Below are 23,156 nucleotides of genomic sequence, written 5' to 3'. Positions count from 1 at the left end.
TCCAGATGTTTTGGTGATGGCCATTCTGACTGCTGTGAGGTGATACCTAATTGTAGTTTTGATTTGCATTTCTCTAATGATTAGTGATGGTGAGCATCCTTTCATGTGTTTGTTGTCAATCTGTATATCTTCTTTGCAGATACGTCTATTTAGGTCTTTTGCCCATTTTTGGATTGGGTTGTTTGTTTTGTTTTGTTTTTTTCTCTTTTTTTGCGGTACGCAGGCCTCTCACTGATGTGGCCTCTCCCGTTGCGGAGCACAGACTCCAGGCGTGCAGGCTCAGCGGCCATGGCTCACGGGCCCAGCTGCTCTGCGGCATGTGGGATCTTTCTGGACCGGTGCACGAACCCATGTCCCCTGCATTGGCAGGCGGACTCCCAACCACCGCACCACCAGGGAAGCCCTGTTTGTTTTTTTGATATTGAGATGCATGAGCGGCTTGTATATTTGGAGATTAATCCTTTGTCAGTTGCTTCGTTTGCAAATATTTTCTCCCATTCTAAAGTTTGTCTTTTCGTCTTGCTTATGGTTTCCTTTGCTGTGCAAAAGCTTTTAAGTTTCATTAGGTCCCATTTGTTTATTTTTGTTTTTTATTTCCATTTCTCTAGGAGGTTGGTCAAAAAGGATCTTGCTGTGATTTATGTCATAGAGTGATTTGCCTATGTTTTCCTCTAAGAGTTTTATAGTGTCTGACCTTACGTTCAGGTCTTTAATCCATTTTGAGTTTATTTTTGTGTATGGTGTTACAGAATGTTCTAATTTCATTCTTTTACATGTAGCTGTCCAGTTTTCCCAGCACCACTTATTGAAGAGGATGTCTTTTCTCCATTGTATATTCTTGCCTCCTTTATCAAAAATAAGCTGACCATATGTGCATGGGTTTATCTCTGGGATTTCTATCCTGTTCTATTGATCTGTGTGTCTATTTTTGTGCCCATACTGTACAGTCTTGATTACTGTAGCTTCATAGTATAGTCTGAAGTCCAGGAGCCTGATTCCTCCAGCTCTGTTTTTCTTTCTCAAGATTGCTTTGGCTATTCAGGGTCTTTTGTGTTTCCATACAAATTGTGAAATTTTTGTTCTAGTTCTGTGAAAAGTGCCCTTGGTAGTTTGATAGGGATTCCATTGAATCTGTAGATTGCTTTGGATAGTATAGTCATTTTCACAATGTTGATTCTTCCAATCCAAGAACATGGTATATTTCTCCATCTCTTTGTATCATCTTCAATTTCTTTCATCGGTGTCTCATAGTTTTCTGCATAGAGGTCTTTTGTCTCCTTAGGTAGCTTTATTCCTAGGTATTTTATTCTTTTTATTGCAATGGTAAATTAGAGTGTTTCCTTAATTTCTCATTCAGATTTTTCATTATTAGTGTATAGGAGTGCACGAGATTTCTGTGCATTAATTTTGTAACCTGCTACTTTACCAAATTCATTGATTAGCTCTAGTAGTTTTCTGGTAGCATCTTTCGAATTCTCTATGAATAGGATTTTGTCATCTGCAAACAGTGACAGCTTTACTTTTCTTTTCTGATTTGGATTCCTTTTATTTCTTTTTCATCTCTGATTGCTGCGGCTAAATCTTCCAAAACTATGTTGAATAATAGTGGTGAGAGTGGACAACCTTGTCTTGTTCCTGATCTTAGTGGAAATGGTTTCAATTTTTCACCATTGAAAACAATGTTTGCTGTGAGTTTGTCATATATGGCCTTAATTTGTTGAGGTAGGTTCCCTCTATGCCTACTTTCTGGAGAGTTTGCTGTGGGTTTGTCATATATGGCCTTAATTATGTTGTGGTAGGTTCCCTCTATGCCTACTTTCTGGAGAGTTTTTATCATAAATGGGTTTTGAATTTTGTCATAAGCTTTTTCTCCATCTATTGAGATGATCATACGGTTTTTCCCTTCAATTTGTTAATATGGTTTATCACACTGATTGATTTGCTAATATTGAAGAATCCTTGTGTTCCTGGTATAAACCCCACTTGATCATGGTGTAGAACACTTTAATATACTGCTGGATTCTGTTTGCTAGTATTTTGTTGAGGATTTTTGCATCCATGTTCATCAGTGATATTGGCCTGTAGTTTTCTTTGTTTGTGACATCTTTGTTTGGTTTTGGTATCAGGGTGACGGTGGCCTCATAGAATGTGTTTGAGAGTGTTCCTCCCTCTGCTATATTTTGGAAGAGTTTGAGAACGATAGGTGTTAGCTCTTCTCTAAATGTTTGATAGAATTTGCCTGTAGAGCCATCATGTCCTGGGCTTTTGTTTGTTGGAAGATTTTTAATCACAGTCTCAATTTCAGTGCTTGTGATTGGTCTGTTTATACTATCTATCTCTTCCTGGTTCAGTCTCAGAAGGTTGTGCCATTCTCAGAATTTGTCTATTTCTTCCAGGTTGTCCATTTTATTGGCATAGAGTTGCTTGTAGTAATCTCTCATGATCTTTTGTATTTCTGCAGTGTCAGTTGCTACTTCTCCTTTTTCATTTCTAATTCTACTGATTTGAGTCTTCTCCCTTTTTTTCTTGATGAGTCTGGTTAATGGTTTATCAATTTTGTTTATCTTCTCAAAGAACCAGCTTTTAGTTTTATTGATCTTTGCTACTGTTCCCTTCATTTCTTATTCACTTATTTCTGATCTGATTTTATGATTTCTTTCCTACTGCTAACTCTGGGGTCTTTTTGTTCTTTCTCTAATTGCTTTAGGTGTAAGTTTAGTTTGTTTATTTGAGATGTTTCCTGGTTCTTGAGGTAGGATTGTATTGCTATAAACTTCCTTCTTAGAACTGCTTTTGCTGCATCCCATAGGTTCTGGGTCATTGTGTTTTCATTGTTATTGTTTCTAGGTATTTTTTGATTTCCTCTTTGATTTCTTCAGTGATCTCTTGGTTATTAAGTAGTGTATTTTTTAGCCTCCATGTGTTTGTATTTTTTATAGATTTTTTTCCTGTAATTGATATATAGTCTCATAGCTTTGTGGTCAGAAAAGATACTTGATACGATTTCAATTTTCTTAAATTTACCAAGGCTTTTTTGTGATCCAAGATATGATCTATCCTGGAGAATGTCCCATGAGCATTTGAGAAGGAAGTGTATTCTGTTGTTTTTGTGTGAAATGTCCTATAAATATCAATTAAGTCCATCTTGTTTAATATATCATTTAGAGCTTGTGTTTCCTTATTTATTTTCATTTTGGATGATCTGTCCATAGGTAAAAGTGGGGTGTTAAAGTCCCGTACTATGATTGTGTTACTGTCAATTTCCCCTTTTATGGCTGTTAGCATTTGCCTTATTTATTGAGGTGCTCCTATGTTGGGTGCAAAAATATTTATAATTGTTATATCTTCTTGGATTGATCCTTTGATCATTATGTAGTATCCTTCTTTGTCTCTTGTAATAGTCTTTGTTTTAAAGTCTATTTTTTCTGATATGAGAATTGCTATTCCAGCTTTCTTTTGATTTCCATTTGCATGGAATATCTTTTTCCATCCCTCACTTTCAGTCGCTAAGTGTCCCTAGGTCTAAAGTGCGTGTCTTGTAGACAGCATATATATCGGTCTTGCTTTTGTATCCGTTCAGCCAGTCTATGTCTTTTGGTTGGAGCATTTAATCCATTTACATTTAAGTTAATTATTGATATGTATGTCCTATTACCATTTTCTTAATTATTTTGTGTTTATTATTGTAGGTCTTTTCCTTCTCTTGCATTTCCCGCCTAGAGAAGTTCCTTTAGCATTTGTTGGTGGTTTAGTGGTGTTGAATTCTCTTAGCTTTTGCTTGTCTGTAAAGGTTTTAATTTCTCCATTGAATCTGAATGAGATTCTTGCTGGATAGAGTAATCTTGGTTGTAGGTTTTTCCCTTTTATCACTTTAAATATATCCTGCCACTCCCTTCTGGATTGCAGAGTTTCAGCTGTTAACCTTATGGGAATTCCCTTGTATGTTATTTGTTGTTTTTCCCTTGCTGCTTTTAATATTTTTTCTTTGTATTTAATTTTTGATAGTTTGATTAATATGGGTCTTGGCTTGTTTCTCTTTGGGTTTATCATGTATGGGACTCTCTGCACTTCCTGGCATTGACTGACTATTTCATTTCCCATATTAAGGAAGTTTTCAACTATAATCTCTTCAAATATTTTCTCAGTCCCTGTCTTTTTCTCTTCTTCTTCTGGGACCCCTAAAATTTGAATGTTGGTGCATTTAATGTTGTCCCAGAGTTGTCTAAGACTGTCCTTAATTCTGTTCATTCTTTTTTCTTTATTCTGCTCTGCAGTAGTCATTTCCACTATTTTATCTTCCAGGGTGCTTATCAGTTCTTCTGCCTCAGTTATTCTGCTATTGATTCCTTCTAGAGAATTTTTAATTTCATTTATTGTGTTGTTGATCATTGTTTGTTTGCCCTTTAGTTCTTTCAGGTCCTTGTTAAACGTTTCTTGTATTTTCTCCATTCTTTTTCCAAGATTTCAGATCATTTTTACTAGCATTACTCTGAATTCTTTTTCAGGTAGACTGCCTATTTCCTCTTCATTTGTTTGGTCTGGTGAGTTTTTACCTTGCCTCTTTATCTGCTGCATATTTCTCTGTCTTCTCATTTTGCTTAATTAATGTGTTTGGGGTCTCCTTTTTGCAAACTGCAGGTTCGTAGTTCCTGTTGTTTTTGGTGTCTGCCCCCAGTGGTCTGGGTTAGTTCAGTGGGTTGTGTAGACTTCCTGTTGGAGGAGACTAGTGCCTGTGTTCTAGTAGATGAGGCTGGATCTTGTCTTTCTGATGGGCAGAACCTCATCTGGTGGTGTGTTTTGGGGTGTCTGTGACCTTATTATGATTTTCGGCAGCCTCTCTGCTAATGTGTGGGGTTGTGTTGCTAGTTGTTTGGCATAGAGTGTCCAGCACTGTAGCTTGCTGGTTGTTGAGTGGATCTGGGTCTTAGCTTTGAGATAGAGATCTCTGGGAGATTTTTGCCTTTTGATATTACATGGAGCCGGGAAGTCTCTGGTGGACCAATGTGCTGAAGTCAGCTCTCCCACCTCAGAGGCACAGGTGTGACACCCGGCCAGAGCACCAAGACCCTGTCAGCCACACGACTCAAAAGAAACGGGAGTAAAATAAATAAATAAAATAAAATAAAATAACGTTATTAAAATAAAAATAATTATTAAAAATAAAAAAATTAAAAGGTAATAAAAAAAAGAAAGAAAGAAGGAAGAGAGCAACCAAACCAAAAAACAAATCCACCCGTGATAACAAGCACTAAAAACTATACTTAAAAAAAAGAAAAAGAAAAACAAACAATAAACCAAAAAACGGACAGACGGAACCCTAGGACAATGGTAAAAGCAAAGCTGTACAGACAATATCACACAAAAAAGCATACACATACACGCTCACAAAAAGAGAAAAAGGAAAAAAAAATCTATATATTAAAAAAAGGAAGAAAGCAACCAAATCAATAAACAAATCTACCAATGATAATAAACTCTAAATACTAAGATAAACATAAAACCAGAAACAAATTAGATACAGAAAGCAAACCCCAAGTCTACAGTTGCTCCCAAAGTCCACTGCCTCAGTTTTGTGATGATTCGTTGTCTATTCACGTATTCCACAGATGCAGGGTACATCAAGTTGATTGTGAAGATTTAATCTGCTTCTCCTGAGGCTGCTGGGAGAGATTTCCTTTTCTCTTCTTTGTTCGCACAGCTCCTGGGGTTCAGCTTTGGATTTGGCCCCGCCTCTGCATATAAGTTGCCTGAGGGCATCTGTTCTTAGCACCCACAGGACGGGGTTAAAGGAGCAGCTGATTAGGGGGCTCTGGCTCACTCAGGCTGGGCAGAGCAGAGGTACGGAATGTGGGGCGAGCCTGAGGTGACAGAGCCTGGAATGATGTTGCAACAGCCTGAGGCGTGCCATGTGTTCTCCTGGGGAAGTTTTCCCTGTTTCTTGGGACTCTGGTAGTGGCTCCTGGCAGGGGAGGTGTGGATAGTGACCTGTTCTTGCACATAGGCTTCTTGATGGCTGCAGGAGCAGCCTTAGTGTTTCATGCCCGTCTCTGGGATCCGTGCTGGTAGCTGCAGCTCACGACAGTCTCTAGAGCTCGTTTAAGTGATGCTCTGAATCCCTTCTCCTTGAGCACCCTGAAACAATGGTCTCTTGCCTCTTAGGCAGTTCCAAACTTTTTCCCAGACTCCCTCCAGCCTAGGTGTGGTGCACTAGCCCCCTTCAGGCCCTGTTCATGCAGCCAACCCCAGTCCTCTCCCTGGGATCTGACCTGCAAAGCCCGAGGCTCAGCTCCCAGCCCCCACCCACTGCAGCAGGTGAGCAGACAAGCCTCTCAGGCTTGTGAGTGCTTGTTGGCAGCAATCCTCTGTGCAGGAATCTCTCCGCTTTGCCCTCCACACCCCTGTTGCTGTGCTCTCCTCCACGGCTCTGAAGCTTCCCCCCTCCGCCACCCGCAGTCTCCGCCCGCGAAGGGGCTTCCTAGTGTGTGGAAACTTTTCCTCCTTCACAGCTCCCTTCCAGAGGTGCAGGTCCTATCCCTATCCTTTTGTCTCTGTTTTTTCTTTTTTCTTTTACCCTACCCAGGTATGTGGGAAGTTTCTTGCCTTGTGGGAAGTCCGAGGTCTTCTGCCAGCATTCAGTAGGCATTCTGTAGGAGTTGTTCCACATGTAGATCTATTTCTGCTGTATTTGTGGGGAGGAAGGTGATCTCCACGTCTTACTCCTCCGCCATCTTGAAAGTCTCCTAACATGAGTTTTTCTAATTGACCTGTTTTGGAAAATAGTTCAAACTCAATGTCATTTTTATAATTTATATACTCTTCCCAAATTTTGTTTTACACTTTATATTTTCTTAAATTCTGTTTACATCTTTAAGTGCTAACTTCATACTTTACTACTAACCACGTTTAGCCATATCAAGAAAGGAAGGGAAGGAGGGAGAGAGATGGGGAGAGAGGGAGGGAGGAAAGGAAGGAGGGAAGGAAAGAAATAGGAAAAAATGAATAGCACTAGCCAACTGTTCTTGATAAACCCAAACAGAAAATATGATCAACAGACAATATCTAATATAGTAAACAGACTTTATGCACATTTGTAATTTTTGTGAGGCCCTTTCTACTAACTTAAGATTTATGCACATAACGCAAGTTGGTTCTCATGAGTAAAACTGCAAATGAAAATTTTCATTTTTTAGAAGACTTGTAGGCATAATAAATAATTCATTCATTTAATGCTGTTCTCTGGTATGTGTCCATATGTATACAGTATTTTACAATGAAAATGCAGTTGGATTCATGTTTGTGATTACACATTCATGATTAATGGCTGTGAAGGGTACAATTATAGTGATTATACTTTTAACTGGTTATCATATACAAATGTGACAGTTTTTCCCATAAATGCATACAGATGAATAAGCAATCAAAGTACACATTCTTTCTCCAAAAACGTAAAGCCTTCTGATAACAAAAATTAATAGTTGAAGTTCTAACTCTACAAAGCAAGAAATGGAAAACGATGTTATTTCCCAAGAAGAAATCATTTCATTCTCTTTTTAACCTGCAATTCAAATGCTCTGTGATTTCTTTTCATTTAGAAACCTTATTCTTATTTTTGCTTCTTGATGTTACATATGGTATGATAAACTTCTCCAAGTGTTGCATACTGCACAAAACTTCTGACATGTAGCATAAAGGACAATGATTGGTATCAAAAATTTGGGTTGAGTGCAGCTCAGCCCAACTTGTCTTTACTCTTATTGCTGTATATGTGTTCTCTTCCTGCCTGTTATGTGGCAGTCAGGCTCTACTTTCTCTTTCTAGCCCCTTTGACACTTGATTGCCTCATCTCCCCTTCATCGTCATCTCTCTAATCCAAGGAGATAGACCTGCCCTTTGTCTCGTTTCTCAAGGATCATACTCGCCATTGAATCCATACTAATGAGTTAATTTCTATAAATTTGTTGCCTTTTCTAGTAGGAACTGTAGAGTTTAGTTAAGACTTCTTATAAAAAATGAAGGCCTCCCCTCCAAAGGAGTGAGAATTTCAGGAACTGACATAAGATAATTAATATATGGTCAGCTGAAACTTATAGTACCTTAGAAAATATGCCAAAGTAAGGGCTAGCTGCCTTTTGTGACCAAGCTTGTATAGCACAACATTTAGTAAAATAACAAAAAAATGAGAGAATGAAAGCACTTCTGGAACACTTTATTTTAACCAGATCTACATTTACAGCTATGCAGTATGAACTTCCCAATGTCATCTTAAATCCTTTCTGAAATAAGGCAAGCAAGAAATAAACAATAAATAATAATGAATTAATAATCTCATTATAAAACACTTTAATTATTATATTTTTTTATTTTAAGAGCTTTTATTCTCCTTGATTTTAGTGTTTCTCTTTCACTTACATTGAAGAACTTAATATGTTAATAAACACAGGATTATGACCAAGAAAAAAATTCATGAGATCTATTTTAAAACCTTTAGACTAATCTCAGTAATAATTATCAATAGAATCTTATTAGAACTTTTCCCTATATGTTATACTTTTTTCTTATTATAATGCTCTGCTGTCATCCATAGCCATTATTAATAAAATGTTAAATAGAGTTTTCACAGATAAGTTATATTTAATTAGGTTTTAATGTCTGAATTTTAAGAATCTTGTCTCAATTATTTTTTTGCAGACCTATCTTATTATTGCAGTCTTGATAAATATTTATTTTAATTTTATGGCCGTTGATATTTCATTTGGTAGTTATTTGACTGACTCATTTGTTCCTTTCCCTAGATTGCCTGTGCCGTTTTTGCTGCTCTCTTACATTTCTTCTTCTTGGCTGCCTTCACGTGGATGTTCCTGGAGGGAGTGCAGCTCTATATCATGCTGGTGGAGGTTTTTGAGAGTGAACATTCACGAAGGAAATACTTTTACCTGGTCGGCTATGGGATGCCTGCACTCATTGTGGCTGTGTCAGCTGCAGTAGACTATAGGAGTTATGGAACAGATAAAGTGTGAGTTTACGTTTTCTTTCCTTTTCTTCCTCTTTTAAAATCTAGTTGAAATTGAAACTTTGCATTTTCTCAGAAGCTAAGGTCTTTATATCACTTCACAGCAATAAACAACAGAACTGTAGAAGCAAATGGAGATAATTCAATTCATGGCTTGTACTTTTGTTATGATGTAAAGAGAGAAAAAATATTCCTGAGATTGAACATCTACATCACAACCTTGAGTAATTATAAAAGGATGATACTTTTAATATCTTTCAGAGCGTTGAGACATTTGTCAAATGAAGAGCTAGCTGTATTAAAGATGTGTATTCAGAGGACAGTGTAGTCCATGACTTTAATGGCTTCTCTTCTTCCTGACATGTCAATTCTAGTCACTAGAAAGTAACAAGTATCATTAACAGAAAGATAGAGCATATGAGCAGGGGCAGCTTGTGTTTTCCTTTTTTCCCCTAGGTGGCTATTGGGGTACAGTGATGACCTTTATTTTCAACATACCTTCAAATTGGTGAAACATACCCATAGAGATGATCAGCATACTTATGGAAAGAAATTCAGTGAAAAATATTTCAGTAATCCACATCAATATAATAGTTAGGATCCTGAGAATGAATGAGTTTCAACAGAAAAAGTTTAGAAAGAAGACCAAAATAGATCTCTGATGAATACTCACATTTAGAACATAGATTGAGGAGGGAGAATAAAAATAAAGAAAAGAGATGACCAGAGCCTTAAAAGAGAACCATGGGGAAAGTGAGAAGAAAGTTTCAAGGTGGTATTCTCTGTCCATTTATCCTTTGCAACAACTATTTTGGCAAAGTGCTGGAAGCAGAAGCCAAATTGGAAAGTGTGAAGAGATAAGTCAGTGGCAACGAAGTAGAGTCTTCAAGTGTTATCTACAGCCTGAAAAAGTTTGATTGAGAAATAGTGAAAATATTAATTCATGGTAACAGTAATGAAGAAGGATTTTTAAAAATGAAGTCCCAAAATATCTAGGGTGGGAAGACTCAAGTTGGTAAGAGGAGATTAGTAGAGAGAAAGTGTCTTATGCCTCATTTGTATTAAATATATATATAGGCTGAATGAAAAGAAAAGGTCCTAGGGGGATAGAAAGACATAAGATTAGACATAAGATGAGAAAAATGTTGATTTAGTACTGAAAGTGGCCTTAGAATTCACCTAGTCCAAGGTATTATTATTATTATTATTTTATTTATTTATTTATTTATTTTTGCGGTACCCGGGCCTCTCACTGTTGTGGCCTCTCCCATTGCGGAGCACAGGCTCCGGACGCGCAGGCTTAGCGGCCATGGCTCACGGGCCCAGCCGCTCCGCGGCATGTGGGATCTTCCCGGACCGGGGCACGAACCCGTGTCCCCTGCATCGGCAGGCGGACTCTCAACCACTGCACCACCAGGGAAGCCCCAAGGCATTATTTTTATAGATGAAAAAAAATCAAGAACCAGATAAATTAATTGCCTTGTCCATGGTGATGGAGGTAGATAGTGGCAGACATGTGATGAAATAAGTCAGGCTTATTTCCACTAAAACTAGGATGTTTTTGAAATAGGAGATGACCCCTGTCTTCTGAGGTGTGAAGGAAATAACAGAAAAGATAAATTTGGAAGTGGAGAAATTTTTCCATCAAATAGGAGATGCTGATTTTTGAGTGAATAGGTGAGGTCACACTGAGAGGACAGATTTGAAAAGCTCTGAAATGAGCACTATGGAAAATGTGTTAAGGAGCCAATTAGACATTAATAAAACAATTTCCAAGCAGTAGTGTAGGCTCAGATGAGGTTAGACAACATCAATTGTACAGAAGTTAGTAAGCCAAATTTCATGACTTTTCACCAGCAGTCAGCAGCCTGAATATGCTGGCAATAAAGCAGCTCATTTCCCAGAAGAGAAGATTCAGAAGGAGGCAACCAAAAGAGGACTCCAGAGTTATAGGGAGCATAGTTAAAATAGAATATACGTTGGTGTAGAAGCACCAACAATACGATTAAAAGAAGACCATCTCGGGCTTCCCTGGTGGTGCAGTGGTTGAGAGTCTGCCTGCTGATGCAGGGGACACGGGTTCGTGCTCCGGTCCAGGAAGATCCCACATGCCGCGGAGCGGCTAGGCCCGTGAGCCATGGCCGTTGAGCCTGCGCGTCCGGAGCCTGTGCTCCGCAACGGGAGAGGCCACAACAGTGAGAGGCCCGCGTACCGCAAACAAACAAACAAAAAAGAAGACCATTTCGCTTCTGTTGAATTTTTTTCTTGAGTACAGTGACAAGCTACATAAAACAATTTGTCTAAATGTAACTAATAGTAATTATTTTTTAATCTAACATTTGTGAATTGTGGTCGAATCTGAGGTCATTTTGTGTATCCCAGTGGCAATCATGGACCAGATTAGGATTAGGTAAAAATATTGCCTGTATTTGCTCCTAAAGACATTTTAGGGGAGGGGGATTAGATCATAGAATTTAATAAAAAACACCTTTATTGATACAATTTGCATACCATAAAATTCACTCTTTTAAAGAATACAATTCAGTTGTTTTTAGTACATTCAATTTAGGCATCCATCACCACTATCTAATTTTAGAATATTTTTATCCCCTCTAAAAGAAGCCCATTAGCAGTTACTGCCCTTAGATCATAGGATTTTACATTTTAATTAATGCATTTTCTCTCTAATGTATTAAATTGACTGATATTGTTATTTGTGACCTATACTATAAATATTGTCCTTATATAGTTCAATTTTGCTCTCTTACAGTTCTTGACTTGCTTTTATTTTTGTTTCCTGTTGTTTTTTCTCTTTAGATATTTGCAAATTTTCCTATTACTGAACTGAAAACTTGTTTGCTTTATGTTATAGTCATTTATTTTGAAAGAGAGGTCATTTTCTGGATAGCAGGAATCTATCTTTTCTTAGAATCAATACTATGTAGTCTCTTGTGATTTTTTTAAAGTTTCGGTCATCATTGCTTTAATTTCCTGCACCATAACTGGAAGATCTCATTTACTGACATTATCACTTTGTGAGAAAGGAGGCTAATTTTTTTCCCAGGCATTGATTTAAAACAAGCCTTAATAATGGTTCAGTTTCACCATTATGATTTTTCCCAACACAAAGAGAAGAAAAACAGATACAGATAAAATAAATGGTAAATGAAAGAGGGATAGTAAAGGATAGGGAAAATTGCACTAAAATTCTTTCACAGGTGGGCATAGAGCATTTAGTGTCTCATTTGTGCATTTTCAATAAATTGTCCAGAGAGACAAAACTTCAAAATACATGGAAAAAAGATTTAACTTCTTCCTTTGGGAATTCATCCAACTCAACATCTATACAGTGCTGTTTTGCCCATTGAGGAAGCAGGTGTTGTAAAAGAAACATTATTCAGTCATTTGTATTTACTTGATAAGCTGAAAGGAAGAGATCATGTTTCCGTCAGGAGTTTAATCAAGATATTGTCTCAAATAAAAATATAAGCAATGAATTTTTATACACTGGAAGGATTTCTGCATATAGAATTATGTATTTTGTTCCTTATTATTAAATCTGTTTTTGTTTTCTGGTTTCTGTTACTATTGTTTATTTCTTTTATTTCAAGTGGCATTTCCTACTTCCTGCTCATCACATTTGGGGGCTTTTTGGTTTGTTTGCTTGTTTTTGTCAGTGTTACCTTCTTATGTGCTACATTGATTTTTTTAAATACAAATACGTAAAGTCTACAGTCATAAATAAACTGGAATTAGCCAGAATTCAGAGACATATTGTCACTCATTTTCTGTAAATTCTTATTAAGCTTAATACAGTAAATTTGTATTTCTCGGAAGTCTATTTTACTTATTTTTGGAATTTTGTTATTATTTCATTTTTACTTCTTAGTCTCAACCACTTGGATTACATCAAGACTAAAACCATTGAATACATATTACAGTAATCCAAATAACAAATTTATCTTTCTTTTCTCTCCTCTTAATGTATTTTATTATAATAACAATGAGGTTTTATTTCTGAAACCTTTAATAATAATAATAGCTTACATTTCTAAAAAGTAGAGAATCGTATCAATGGTAGGAGATAAAATTAGAGACAGAATTGTTTTTGTAGGTTAAATAAATGTTATTTTGATACAGATAGAGGTAACTATCATATTCCATTTGGCTGAAGGATTATGATGTGTTTTTCTATGAAATGTTATTAGGGCTATTGAATTGATTATTATGTAGAAAACACATACTCACACATAAAGCATACATAATTTGATTTTGAGAAGTTGCTTAGTTTGCCATCAATTTGCAATATTTATAAGAGAATCTCATTATTTTCTGATGTTATTGAATGAAATCTTTTTATCTGTATTGACATTATTCTCGAGATAATTTACTTAGAATTAAATTTAGTCACAATTATCAGACACTTAAAAAATCAGATTAAAGGTCCAATACAGTCATTAAAAAAAAAAAATTCAGCTAGTGGACCACAGGTCTAAATTGCACTGACTATGGGGTGTTTTCCATTTTCTCTCTGTTTTTCTATCTACCATTAGTCTCTTATACTGTTATTCATATGAACATTCAGTGAAGCCTTCCATGGGGTTATAGCTCAAAGGGAGAGCATTTGACTTTGGTGAAGCTGTCCAATATGATACTGTCAAAAAATAAAGGCTGGCATTGACTTAATAATTCAAACACAATTGATACGGAAATTCTGTGCTAAGTACTTTGATTTTATGACCTGAAACTAATTAGTTCATGTAACCTTTAATTACCGCAATATTACCTCCAAAAATGCAAACTGTTTGAACAGTTAATTTTTATTCAAAGGGAAAAAATTGCATTTATAGTTTATAGCACTTTCCTTGAAATCTAACTTTATGACAGAAAAAGCAGTGGTTAAAGTCATGGGTAGATTGGAAAAGGACTGGAAGTAGGTTCCAAGAAGAGGAGAAGGGAGGGTGCTGGGAAGGAGTAAAGCTCAGAGAATAGCCCAGAAATTAAAATGTGGGCTCAAAAATTGGTAAAAGTTTTCTGAAAGATGTTGATCAGGTCATGAACATTTATAATGGACCAGAAAGAACATCCTTGAGTTCTAAAAGCATAACTGAGCTTTTAAAAATAATTGAAATCAATTTTATGATCTGAAAATTATTATAAATCATCTAAGTCTTAGATTTGTCTTCTTAGCTCACTAGCTTAACAACAGCTCCTAAAGGAGTAGTCTCTCCTCTGCTAGTTAAAAGCCCCCCAATTTCTTTATTGCCACTTCATTCTCTAACCAGCATAATCATTTGGGTAGAAGAGTGATTATTGATTTTTAAAATACTAGGTTATATTATTATCCAAGAAGGAGCTGAGCCAAGGAACATTAAACTTGATAGTATCTGAAAGTTATATGCGTAGTTTTATTCAATAGATTTTGCAATGCCTAAGCACCTCATCCAACTCATAGAACATTATATATTCATCTGAAATATTTCTCTAAGCATGTTATTATATGTAAAATATTCCTACTTGTAACATTGTGTTGACATGAAGCATTTACCTTACTAAATATTTATCACCAGACACGTTTGACTTTAGGTTGGCCAGTGAGAAATAGTACAGATCATTAAGAAGTATTTATCATTGACATATATCAAGATAGTCATTCAATATGTGTATGGGGAATGCTCTGTATGTTATATGTTCTGTCGTTAAAGCCAAGAGCACATTTTATGTGTATGTATATCAGAGACTGAGGGCTTATTGTATCATAATTTCATCACCCAGGAACCCTATGACTGGCGTAAGATTATCACCGTATATAAGAATTTGGGGTTGAGCATAATTTTTTTGGTTAAGTAGTTATCCATTCCAGAGCCTATATAAGAGAACATCAGGACTGCTGTCCTGTTATTTAGAAAATATAATTGAAGTCAAATATGGAACTTAAGTTCTTACTGGAACCAAAGAAGTATTTATAATAACTTCCACATCTAGAGATTACCTTTCATCATAATTTCACCCTCTAGAAGGTTACAATCAAAAAGACAGCTAATGACACATATTGGTGAGGATGTGGAAAAATCAGAATCCTCATATATTTCTGGTGACAATGTAAAATGGTGCAGCTAACTACTTTGGAAAAGAGTTTGACAGATCTTCAAAATGCTAACATTAGATATCGAATGACCTAGCAATTCCACTCCTAGGGATTTACCCAAGAAAAAGTGAAAACATAGGCTCATTCAAAAACTTTCACATGAATATTCATAGCAACGTTATTCATATTAGCCAAAAAAGTGGAAACCCCCATATCCATCAGTTGAAGAGAAGATAGACAAAATGTGGTATATCCGTATGATAGAATATTACTTGGAAATAAAAATGAAGTATTGATACATGCTACAAAATGAACACAATTTGAAAACATTATGTTAAATGAAATAATCCAGTCACAAAAGACTACACATGTATGATCCCATTTGTACTAAATGTCTAGAATAGACAAATTCTTAGAGACAAAAAGTATAGTGGTTACTAGGACTGGGGAGAGGGTAGGGAAGCCATTACCATACCAAGGGAGTGAAATTGGTAGAGACAATGGAAGGTGGCTGTAAATAGGTACAAGTTTTCATTCTGGTGCCATGAAAATATTCTAAAATTAGATTACAGTGATCATTTCCCAACTTTTAAATATACTAAAAGCATTGAATTATATACTTTAAATGGATGATTCAGAGTATATAAATTATACTGCAATAAAGCTGTTTAAAAATACTAAAATTTTTACTAACTTTTCAAGAGATCACCTTATATTTGGAAAGATCTAATATTTTTACTTGGGACATATTTCAACAATCTGTGCTTTATGTACAGCATATAAATTTCTCATCTACTCATTGAGAATTTATCATTGTCAACAAAACTATAGCTTTTATTTATTTTATAACTTGTATGTTCATTCTTTTTGAGAAACACATATTAGGTTCAGGGACTTTGGAGTCAGGTAGACTAGAACAAAATTCAGGCTCAACTAATTATTAGCCATGTGGCTGTGGGCAAGTCAGTTTGACTTTCTAATCTGTAACATGGTGGTTATTATATAAGTACCTTGCAAAACTACTGCAATATTTTAAACTGTGTGTGTATGAGTAAATACATATGTATGTGTATGTGTGTGCATAAATATGTATATATATTTAAGTATACATGCATGTAAAATGTTTGGCATGTATAAGCATTTATTAAATTATAACTATTATTATTACTGGTACTATTATTTAGCTGATGAAAATGAAGGAATACAAACTTTATGATTAGCAACATTGTTTTAATTATAAATTAAATTATATTAAAAGCATTCATTTATAAGAGTAGTGATTACAATTCTTATGCTACTGCCTCCTGTTATTTCAAGCAACATGGGACCATGGGAATTATTCCAACATTTAATATTAATAAATTATAACACAGCACTTTTCTTACCTTTGTAGTCCACCATAAACTTATAGGATGTATTTTGCTGAAGAAATAATGAAACACTTATTTTTTAAAAACATACTGGGGGGAATTCCCTGGTGGTCCAGTGGTTAGGACTCCATGCTCTCACTGCTGAGGGCCCAGGTCCAATCCGTGGTCAATGAACTAAGATCCCGTAAGCCATGTGGCACGGCCAAAGAAAAAAAAAAAACATATTGGGTGCATGAAGACAACCTAACCTTTATTTGATGTATGAGATCTAGTTTTGTGTTCTAAAATTCAAAATTGTAGCTAAACCACAAATGCCAGTCTTGAGTACCAGTGATCACACTCCATTCCTGCATTACTCTGCCAATCTTTTTTCCAGTTCATGCACTTGCTCACAAAGTATTTCAATATTAGATGCATGAGTGTGCTGTGATACAAATGTCATTTTAAAACCCTTAACAGATGTATTATGCAGTAAGCTTAGAACTAGAGTTATTATGCTTGAAGTGTGTATCTGTCCCTTTTCCTCTTCTCTTCCTTCTTTGTTGCCCCAATTCTCTTTATTCCTTCTTTTTTCTCTCAATCTTGCCAGATATTTGTAGTACAAATATAGAAAGATCTACATATGCTACAGAGAAAAGAAGAATGTGTAGTTTACAAACTCTCATAAACAACCTGATATAATTAAACCCTATAAATTTCATGGTCTATCAGTCACAAAGATTGTTTACTGGTTACATTTAATACTCAACAAGGATAGTTTAGTCTGTGATTTAGGTCCTGTAGAAAATGAAGCAAATATCATTGTTAATTTACATTACTTCAAAAAATTGGTTAATGGTCAGATGTCCGCTTTGATAAGAGTGAATTAAACAGGCAAAAAAATACAATATCCCAAGGCATCTTAATGGAACAATGTTAAACTAACTTTGAATAAGGAACTACACTCTGGTAGTGTTACTGGTACCTAAAAACATTATAAAACATATGTTTTAGGTGACATTTATATATGTTGGGCAATTGGTCTTACTACTTTTTAGAATACAGAGCCATGCCTTTTTTAAATGACTGATGATAGAAAAATGGTGAGGAGTATTTTAGTAGGAGAAGAGAATTAGCTTTAGAAGTATGGTTTTCTGTTGTCCTGTTTTGAGAAATTAATTTATTTCATTGTTTTATTTTTCTGTTTTCTGAGTAAACCTAAAGGTAGTACTTGCTTAATTGGTAATTAACATTTTTACAGGAGACTGATCCAGATTTCAACACCTTTATTATTATTTAATTTGCAGTGATGTTTCTTATATTTTGGAAGAAAATAATTCTGGAAGAGCATAATAATTTATCCATGCAGATTAGTATCAGTTGTTTAGAGTATTAAACCAATAAACCTGAATTAATGTACTAAGACTTTATCAAATATATGGCAATATATGCTGATTTTATGATTTTTTAAAAATTGCTACAAAAAGAATTTCAGTGACATCTTTGTATAGGTAAATGGGAGAAAAAGTAAAGGTTTATGGTATGTGACAAGTTCTCCTTTGAATTCCAGAATGTATCTGGTCTTGTAAGATTTTTCAGTCTTGATTCAAATAAGCATGTAGTGTCATCAGAATGCATTTGCTCTTTCAACAGCGGGTTATCTCTTTTATTACAGTACTGATATAAACATAATTTATAGATTTTATGTATATGACAGAAGTTCATTTAAAAAAAGAATTGATATATCTTAAAAATTAAACAAAAGTAGCCTATTAAAATTAATGATTTCACAAATTAAATGATGCTTAGTGGATAAAGGCAATTTTCAGATAAATTGTATTTTTCAATGGCAGGTCTATCTGGCCATTTGCAAGTTGGACTTTATTATGTTTAGTACAATAAGCTGTTCCTTTATAGCATTTGTTTCCCCTTAATCAGTGGTTTTGCATTGTATCTAAGTGACATTGAATGGCCTAGACTTAGAGAATACTATGAGGTAGGATGTATGTGCCCAGGCATGTAAAAACACACACATAATACAGTCGGCCCTCCGGATCCATGCATTCAGCGTGAATGTATATGGAGGACCAGCTGTAAGGCACTTGAGCATCCATGGATTTTGGTATCCACGGGGGATGCTGGAAACAATTCCCCATGGTTTCTGGTCTGTACTCTCCCTCACCTTAAAGCCAGGGTGAATTCTTTCAACATTGGCACAGGAAACTCAGGGCACAAATCACACAAACTTTTAAGGTAGTTAATGGGAAAGAGGAAATACAGACAGTTTTGAGAAAGCCAGCATGTGGCCAAAAACAGCAGGTATGGCCATATGGCCATTGAATTAGAAAAGGGATTCTTGCCATACTGTGGTCCAGAAGGTAGTCAAGCCCAGGCAGCCATCAAGGAGAGAGGATTTATTTAATACATGTTAAGTGTTTCATATCGCCTCTCTCACTGTTCAGTTCCTCAGAGAATTGAAATCTGTTGTACCGAATAGATATTGAAGAATTTTCTTACAGAAAAAATAACTTCTAAAGTCATTTCACTTCTACATTTAGAGATCACTATGCCAAAAGCACATTTATTTCCAAATAAAGCATTTGCAAAACAAAGACCTTTTCGAAAAATATAAAAGTTTTGTAAGGCTAAAATTTAATGACATTATTTTATTTTAACAACACATTTGGTGAAATTATGTAAATTTTTTAAATTCTCTACTTTATCCAAGACATTCTGTAATATTGTAGTTAAAATTGTTTGTCTAAGAAGTCATTAACCTGTAGAATAACAGTTTTCATAAATTCTTGAAATACATTTTCCTTTGAAAACAGCTTGCTGAAAATGTGTTTTGGTTCTCACATTAGCTCTCTAAAACTCGTCTGACCTACAGAAGAACAGGGGCTGTACTATTAACAGTCATTCTTAAATGTATTATTAGTATATCATGCTGTTACAATTTCAGCAACATTCTTGGACTCTGGTGTATGTGTTTGTGTGTATGTGTATGCTTTTGTATGTTTTAATTTGGGAATGTGTCCATGATTTGTCCTTTATTGTCCTTATCTTGAGGGAAAATGTGGTCTTTGTTGAGGACGCAGAGAGACCCACAAATATTTCCCCTTCTCTGGTCTCCACGCAACACACACACACTCCTTTGTTATTAGGGCGGTAACAAACTAGCCTCTGGTCAGAATGAAGACAATGTTCATATTTCAACCTTTGTGTTCTCTGGTTTGTTTCTCCTTATTGGCAATACCACACTCTTATTTTCCATGACCAAATTTTTTGAACAACAGCACAACAAAAAGATAACCAATTACTCAAACAAACTAATGGTTAATAGTTTAAGTATTGATTGCCTCCCTAATAACATTTTTTCAAATTGGATTATTATGTTTATTTTGAATAAAGAGAAATTATATGTCTATGTAAAAAATATGAACTTGTAGTCAGTTTCTTATTGGACTGCAAATATTATACTCCAGTTGAAATTAGTTTACATATATTTAACTTAATAGAATAAGGCCAGATTTTCTTGTTTTGAAATCACTTTTTTTCAGGGCATTTGGTTATTTCTTTACTTAAAAATCTAGCTTCTAACCTTTTCCAAAAAAATTCAAGTTACATAAAAGTAAAAAAAAAAACATAACAAACATCACTGCCTCTATCACTCAAATGTTAAAACTATTAGTATTTTGGCACATAGCTTTCAGTAATTACTAAAATAAAGCACATGGCTAAAGCCTCTTTCATCTGCTTCTGGTCCTCTGTACTCACATATGAGAGGCAATCACTAATCTGAGTTTGATGATTTTTCCCTTTTCATTAAAAAAATTGCATACATATATGTATCTGTCAAAAATATGTGTATTATAGTTCAAAGATGTATAGATTCTTCACTTTACTTTTTCACTAAACTTTGTTACTGTGGTCTATTCTATTGACATATAAAGATCTACTTCCTCCCTCTTGACTATTTTATAACATTTCATCATATGAATAGGGAACATTTTATTTATTTATTCCTGTATTGACATATATAAAGTTCTTTCTACATAGCTTTTCTGGTATTCCATTATTGCTGAGGTTTAAGTAACAGTTACATAATAATCAGAAATACTTACATACTTTGGATTTGCTCTTTTAGACCACTTAGCAAAGCACTCTACTGTTTTCCACTGGAGATGTTTTCTTTTTTAATTATGCCTCAAATATAGCCAAATGGCAAATAATTCAAGATATGATTTTTAACATCAAATGTAATTTGTTCAAAATTTACATTAATCTTTCTCATAACTAGTCACTTCCATTTTGTCTCCCTGTCATCCTGAAGAATGAAAATGTAATTTCCCAGAGGCTTTAAGAATTGAGGGAGTATTAAATGTAACTGAAATTAAGTGATTAATAATTTACTTTTGGGTCATGAATCAACTTCATGGGATGCTAAGGATAATTTGCAACCCCAGAAGCACTAGCAGTAACAATGCACTTTTTAAGACTTAAGAACTCTCAAAGGTTGGCTGCCCAACCTAATTAAACTTCAGTTTTCTGATACCAAATTTATTTCTTCTTTGTCCTGAATTTCCTCAGATCTTCTTGACAGGAAAATGTCACTTTACCTGACAGCTGATAGACAGGTTATGTAGCACCATAATTGGAGAGAAAAAGATAGCTTAAAGCTACTCGATTTAATGGCTATATGTATGGCTTTTTCTTTCTTTCTTTTTCTTTTTTTTAAGGTTTCTATGACAGACACAAAAGGCCCTAGCAAATAGGCCCAGTGCCATTTTTTTCCTGCTTCCTCTAGGGGTGATTATCTTACTCCATCAATAGTGCTGTCAGAAATTGGGCACATAATTCAGCATTTAAATGAACAAGCAATGTAATATTTCCTGTCTCCCAGTGGAATGCTTTGCAGCTCACATTCTTCTCTGTCACTCGCTCACTCTTGATGTATGTCCCATATCCAGTCCTTGAATGCCTTCTCTTCCTTGTGTTTCATTGCAGATGTTGGCTTCGACTTGACACCTACTTCATTTGGAGTTTTATAGGACCAGCGACCTTGATAATTATGGTAAGAACTCCTAATTAACTATGTGTTTCCCAGGTCAAGAAATAAAACTTTCACTATCCTTGTGCTGTCTATCTTTAATTTACATAGAGTAATTTTGGGAAAGCATGTACTTATTTGACCCTATATAACTCAAGCAATTAGACACTCATTATAGTCTACTTTTATATTGTAAAATACTTAATCAAAACCCTTGGGAGAAGAAAACATGCATTTGCAAGAGCTTATGCAGTACTGTGGCTCCTCAGGGGCCTGATCTAGCATAATCCATTTCGTTTTATAGGTTTTAAACAGTGATGACTTTGTTTGACAAAGAGTACATTTTCTTTCTTTTTCATTTGGATAATTTGAATTATGAATGGAAACAGAAATTGGAAATGTGGCAAAATAACCTTCCTGTTCCTTCCAGTTTTGTTTTTATATAAATCTCAAAAGCTTTAAAATTTAAGAGGATTTCACTTGAGAATGATAAGTAAGTTAGGTAAACATTCTGGAATCATACTTTCTTTTTTTTATTTTTAAATGCATAATATCTTGATTTCAAATATGCATTATTTATCCTAATTGAGATACTATTGGTAGTATATTATTTATATACTTACCATTTTAAAATACAAAATAGCCCCAAGTTCTGGAATATATAAACGAAGCAGGTGACAAGGGCAATTCAACATGTGCTTTTCTATACAGTTTACATATGTGTGATATTTGAAATGTACACTGGAGCTTTTATTTTGTTTTGTTTCAAATCATATGTTCTCTCTTGGTCCAGTGATATAACAATGTCAGTGGGGGTTCCCTCTACTTTAATCCTAATTTGTTGTAGCATCAAAATTTAACCAGCATTTTATAATCCTTTTGACCTAGCTATTCAAAAATATTATGATTTTTTTATTTATGTTTTTTAATGTAGCACTTGAACAGTAAATTAAGGGCCATGTTTAAAGGGTAGATATAGTAACATACCTGGAATAATTACTGTCTTTTTAAAAAATATATACTTGAAAAAAATATATATATACTTGACTTGGCTTTGTCTTGCAGTTTCCATATCATCATTCCAACTGCTGCTGATTTTGTATGTGTGTGTATTTGGCATAGCAGTGCTTTGTAACTCATTGGTATCCCGAGTTCCCAAACTGGCCTCTTGCTTTTACTAAAATACTAGGCAGTCATCTATGATCCAATTCCTTTATAAGTGTAGGAGAGCTAATTTCCCAGAACAACTCATCTGTCATAGAGAATACACTTACTTTTTTTCTACTCCAGTTATGCAATATAACAGTACCTTTTACATTCCAGCTTAATGTAATCTTCCTTGGGATTGCTTTATATAAAATGTTTCATCACACTGCCATTCTGAAACCTGAATCGGGCTGTCTTGATAATATCAAGTAAGTGATTTTTCTTTTTCTTTTCTTTAGTCTACCTTACTTTGATACACTAAACTATCCCTACTTTTCATTGTATTGAAATCTTATGGCAAAATTATAAAGATCAGTGTGTTGTCTTTGCTGAATAAGATCATTTATTGACTATTGAGGTGACTTGATCTGCCTGAAACTAAGTATAGTGAAGTTCTGTCTTCAAAGAAACTTTTCCCCCTAAATTCTTATTTACAGTATGATAAGTTTTTAT

General features: G+C 34.9%; 1 protein-coding gene across 33 annotated transcripts in view; it reads left to right on the top strand.

Annotated features, from left to right (window-relative positions):
* The window catches only part of ADGRL3 (adhesion G protein-coupled receptor L3), a gene marked incomplete at both ends in the record, with an annotated part of 572,210 nt that overhangs the window by 470,677 nt on the left and 78,377 nt on the right, over positions 1-23,156 (top strand). For all 33 annotated transcript variants that reach the window (XM_082653308.1, XM_082653318.1, XM_082653323.1 and 30 more), the window contains 3 exons: positions 8,793-9,013; positions 21,455-21,521; positions 22,821-22,912. In XM_082653308.1, the coding sequence (XP_082509434.1) occupies positions 8,793-9,013; positions 21,455-21,521; positions 22,821-22,912 (380 nt within the window). The remainder of the gene's footprint in view (positions 1-8,792; positions 9,014-21,454; positions 21,522-22,820; positions 22,913-23,156) is intronic.

The sequence above is a fragment of the Grampus griseus genome, assembly GCF_964374135.1.
Source record: "Grampus griseus genome assembly, chromosome: 4".
Classification (NCBI taxonomy): Eukaryota; Metazoa; Chordata; class Mammalia; order Artiodactyla; family Delphinidae; genus Grampus; species Grampus griseus.
Note: the sequence above shows the minus strand (reverse complement) of the source record. Positions and strands in the feature narration are given on the sequence as shown.